Here is a 4,759-nt window from a genome sequence, read left to right as displayed (position 1 = left end):
CCTTTTGGACCATATTCGACATGGAAAGATTATTGAATATGAAAAATACTTTATCTTGAAACGTCTCAGGTGGAATAGCAATTTCTTCTTTCTGTTGTCCAGCAATCAGTGTGTCGATGTTGGTGGCGTTAGCAATGGAAGGCTACAAAAGGTTAAATTACATCTTATAATCAAACACTATTTTAATTAAAATTCCATTTTGATGTGTACAATATATTAAAAATCTGTACTATAAAATTTATTTGGGAGTTTTAAATTTCATCATTTCAACATCCATCTTCCCATGCTTATAAGGGTCACATGGAGTTTATCAAAACAGAACTTCTTTAGCCGGATGCCCTTCCCATTGCTAACCCTCACTTGTTACCAAGTAATGCAATATTTCCCCCATGGCCGGGCATGTTTTTTGCAGAATATTAAAAAGAATGACACTACTTGTATGACAGTGACCCCCATTTACAATTATCGGGCAATGCCAAGACAAGGTGATACAAACACACCCACACACAAGTAATTAGCTACTTTCAGGTCCCACTACCAACTCCACTCGCAAAGCTTTGGGTGGCTTGGGGCTATAATAGAAGACACTTGCCCAAGGTGCCATGCAGTGGGATTGAACACAAAACTATGTGCTTGTAAAGCAAACTTCTTGACCATGCTGTCATGCCCATCAACAAGTCTTTACCAACAAGACCACCAACACAATGAAGAGGATATTTTGGTGGTCTTACAGATAAAGACATGTACACAGCAGTACATAACATGGTGAGATTTCAATTTAATTACAACATACAGCACTCAACTCTTTCTGAGTCATACCTACACTAGTAAAATATTTTGAGGTGTTGCCGAAATAATCACTGCAAACCTGATTCCCTATCTCTACCTCTATTTCCATGAGAGAATTATGGCTTCAAAGAAGTATTTCTTTAAGAGAAATTAATATAAAGAGATTGCTTGTAAATCTTAGGGACATCTATAAACTTAAACACAGACCTAACCATTAACTACTGAATCTAAAGGCACAGATATGGTTATGTGGATAAGAAGCTTGATTCTGAACAAGGTCTTAGGTTCAGTTCCTTTGTGCAGCACCCTGGGTAAGTGTCTATTATAGTTCCAGGCTGACCAAAGCCTTATGAGTGGATTTGGCAGAGGGAAACCATGTGACAGCCAACCATGTGTATGTATGTATGTGTTTTCTGTTTGTCCTTCCACACTACCGGACAACCAGTGTTAGTTTGTTTATGTCTCTATACTCAATGATTTGACAACAGAGACAGAATACCAAATTTTAAAAATAAGTGTTGGGTCAATCTGTTTGACTAAACCATTCAATGCCATGCCCCTGCATGGCTGCAGACCAATGACTAAAACAAGAAATACAAAGAAATGTCAGGAAAATAACTTACTTTTGGTATGGTCCCAGGTTTACTGATCGCATTTGAATTGATAGCATTTGAAACTGATGGTGCAGTTGTGGAAGGAATAGATAACGGCTGCAAGCTCTTTGGAACGCTAGGTACAGTGGTAACAGGCACTTGTGCAGGAACAATAGCCATACCTGCTCCCGTAAGATTTTGAGTGGTCTGAGAATGTGATGGTGGTTCTTGAGATGTAGCTCCATACTCCACAAACTGAAAAATAAAACGATTATGTTAAATTAACAGTTTTTAAATAAGAGATGTAAAACAGATTTTTCATTCAAAGGTTTGCTAAAGTATAACTTTTATACTGACATTGTAATAAAACTGAAATAAGATATACTTTTTAAAACATACTTTCAAAAATTCAATTCAATTTTATACTAGAAAACAAACACTGTAAAACAATCATAGAGTTTTAACTTTTAATTTCTAAGTTTATAATTTAAAAATTATTTTGTTATAGATTACATTCAATTGTATACCCAATTAGTTATTAAAAAATAAATGGTGGGGAGGTCGATAGTTAAGGAAGGTTAACTGAGGTCCAAGTTGGAATAAACAGAAAACCTTCCACTTTCATCAACATTATGTCCATTCTTCATGCTAGCAGGAGTTGAAAAGTTCAACAGGATCCAATGGGTCAGAGGACCTGTCATGTTCCAATGTCCCATTTTTGACATGGCTTCTACAGCCAGACACACTTCTTAATGTCAACCACTCTGCATGGTGTACTCGCATTTTTTTCATGAGACCAGCACTACAGAGATTGCCTTCGCCATCAACAAGACTAAAGAACCCTCTAAAGCTGTGCGTTGTTGCTGCTTCAATCAATTACTAACCACCTAAAGAGTGTACTGGGCACTTTTGCGGTACCAACACAGGTGGAGTTGCCTTGAAGCCCAGAGTAGAAGAGTCTCCAAGATAGAGAGAATGGAAATAAAGAGAAGAGACGGAACAAGGATGGGGTGGGAGTAACAAAGGAGATAGGGGAGAAGGGAAGGGATAGAGAGAGGTTAGGGATTAGTGTAAAGGAAAAGGGAGAGACAAAGTGGTAATGGTGAAAGAGTAGGTTAAAAGCAGTGATGGCATGGGTCAGTGATCCATCCAGGCAATAATATTGATGCAACAATTATCAGTAGTTTAAACATAGCAATAACGAAAACTGTTTAAAACTTCTAAACACCAGCACAATCTATCCAGGGAAATGCTTGAAATATTACAGGCACCTGTGCCCAGCGTCACCTTTCTGGCACATGTGCCGGTGGCACGTGTAAAGACTTTTGAGCGAGATCGTTGCCAGTGCCGCTGGACTGGCTCCTGTGCAGGTGGCATGTAAAATACACCATTTTGAGCGTGGCCGTTGCCAGTACCGCCTGACTGGCCTTCATGCCGGTGGCACGTAAAAGCACCCACTACACTCTCGGAGTGGTTGGTATTAGGAAGGGCATCCAGCTGTAGAAACACCGCCAAATCAGATTGGAGCCTGGTGTAGCCATCTGGTTCACCAGTCCTCAGTCAAATCGTCCAACCCATGCTAGCATGGAAAGCGGACGTTAAACGATGATGATGATGATGATGCAAGGAGAGAAAAAAAAAAATTAGATTTTTTAAACAATAAAATTATGGTGAAATATTTACATCAATTAGATGCTGCGGGAACTGAGAGAAATGAGGTATAGCGGCTACATGCTGACAATATTGAGGATAATCTTTTAATCTGAAAGAATAGGTTAAAAAAAGATACAAAATATCACATCATTCAGTCAGAAAATATTGAGTAAACTGGATTACGTAAATAAAATATGTGAAGATATAGGAAAATATTTCAAGAGTAAAAATTAGTAATAAACCAAATGTAAATAGCCACCTACCGAGTTTTGAACTTGTCTAAAGCTGCAATCCCAAAAAAATACATCTTACTTGCATGTGGTTTCCGAAGTGCTTCTAATACATATCGTAATGCTATTCCAAGGGACATATAGCTGAAAAAATTTTAATAATTTCAAAAGAAGGCTTGCAAAACAAATTTTTAAAAAATAAAATAAAACAAGCTGTATACAATATACAAAGATTTCGTCAACTTACGTGACTAATCCCTGTTCAATGATCCCACCAAAGAGGACGGCTGTGATGTGAAGCTCCCTTTCTGGATATTGAGGGAAAAAGCAATATTCTTCAAATAGATTTCGCAGCATACATTGACATACTTCCTACAAATTAAAAGAAAAAAAATTTCATGATAAAAAATTTTTTAAAAAGCTTTACAATAAATACAAACAAAATGGACTGACTGAAAGGCTATCAAAAGATCGCATATTACAAGAAATGTCTAAACATTTTAGCATATTAAGCCCATAGCTACTTATAGTAACTAATATGTTGTGAATATAGGTAATCTATAAGAGAAAGAACTCTAGTGACAAAATCTTGAGTGTTAACAGCTTCCCTAGGCTTGGGGAAAAACAATGTATCAGTATTCAAACAAGAGTAAAAGTGAAATATGTAACATTAAGTATTTAATACATAACATCAAGTGAAATACATAACTAAGTATTTAAAGTTAAAAAAAAAAACAAACAAACTAAAAATAGGAATGGGTCAATAAGACAGCAATTTTAATGAATCTATCACAGACAAAGCATACAAATGTCACACATGAGATTTCATGGAAATTAGTCAGAAGGATAAAATTTATAATTATGAAATCAAGTAAAGGCTGACCTACAACTTCTGAGCATTTTATTCAGATAAGAAAAGTGTACACCTCCCCAAGAGTACACAAGAAATTGTAAAGAAGAAATTTGTCTGGATCGGAGGCACTGATTAAAATATAAGTTAGGCTAACGTTACAGACATTGGCCTAACATTAACAAATAACAATTGTGCAGTATTGTACAGAAGACTTTGGCTACTACTTGTTACTTTATCCAACTTTGCTAACTATTGTGACAGGATTTGCTCATGAAAATCTGCACACTTAAAATGTAAGTTATATCAGGATGGCATATATATTGGAGGACACCAGGAAACTAGAATGGAAAATATTACTGCAGTTTGCATCACAAATAATAATTATCTTATATACAAATACTTTACCCGCTCTCTTTTATTTTGGGACTCCCTGAATCTTTTTAACATCTCAAGCACTTCGTCGATAGACAAGGCTTGATGGGGTGGTTGATTGTAAATCTTCTGAAAATAGGAATTCGCTTCATCTTCAACATCTTTACTGAATTGTTGACTACTCTCAGGAAATATGTTGAGTTCGCCTATGAACAGGAGAAAAGAAGAAAAAAAAAAATCAACTTAGCACACAAAGATTAGCACAACAA

At 36.3% G+C, this 4,759-nt stretch overlaps 1 protein-coding gene across 1 annotated transcript in view; it reads right to left on the bottom strand.

Annotated features, from left to right (window-relative positions):
- Positions 1-4,759, bottom strand: part of LOC106872123 (CCR4-NOT transcription complex subunit 1-like) — a 62,422-nt gene that overhangs the window by 27,876 nt on the left and 29,787 nt on the right. The window contains 6 exon segments of the mRNA XM_052967370.1: positions 1-142; positions 1,413-1,637; positions 3,066-3,144; positions 3,299-3,409; positions 3,513-3,637; positions 4,524-4,696. The exon segment at positions 1-142 is cut by the window's left edge and continues 24 nt beyond it. Of these exon segments, the coding sequence (XP_052823330.1) occupies positions 1-142; positions 1,413-1,637; positions 3,066-3,144; positions 3,299-3,409; positions 3,513-3,637; positions 4,524-4,696 (855 nt within the window).

This window comes from Octopus bimaculoides, chromosome 4 (genome assembly GCF_001194135.2).
Source record: "Octopus bimaculoides isolate UCB-OBI-ISO-001 chromosome 4, ASM119413v2, whole genome shotgun sequence".
NCBI lineage: Eukaryota > Metazoa > Mollusca > Cephalopoda > Octopoda > Octopodidae > Octopus > Octopus bimaculoides.
The sequence above is the reverse complement of the archived record's forward strand: the minus strand, read 5'-3'. Positions and strand labels throughout refer to the sequence as shown.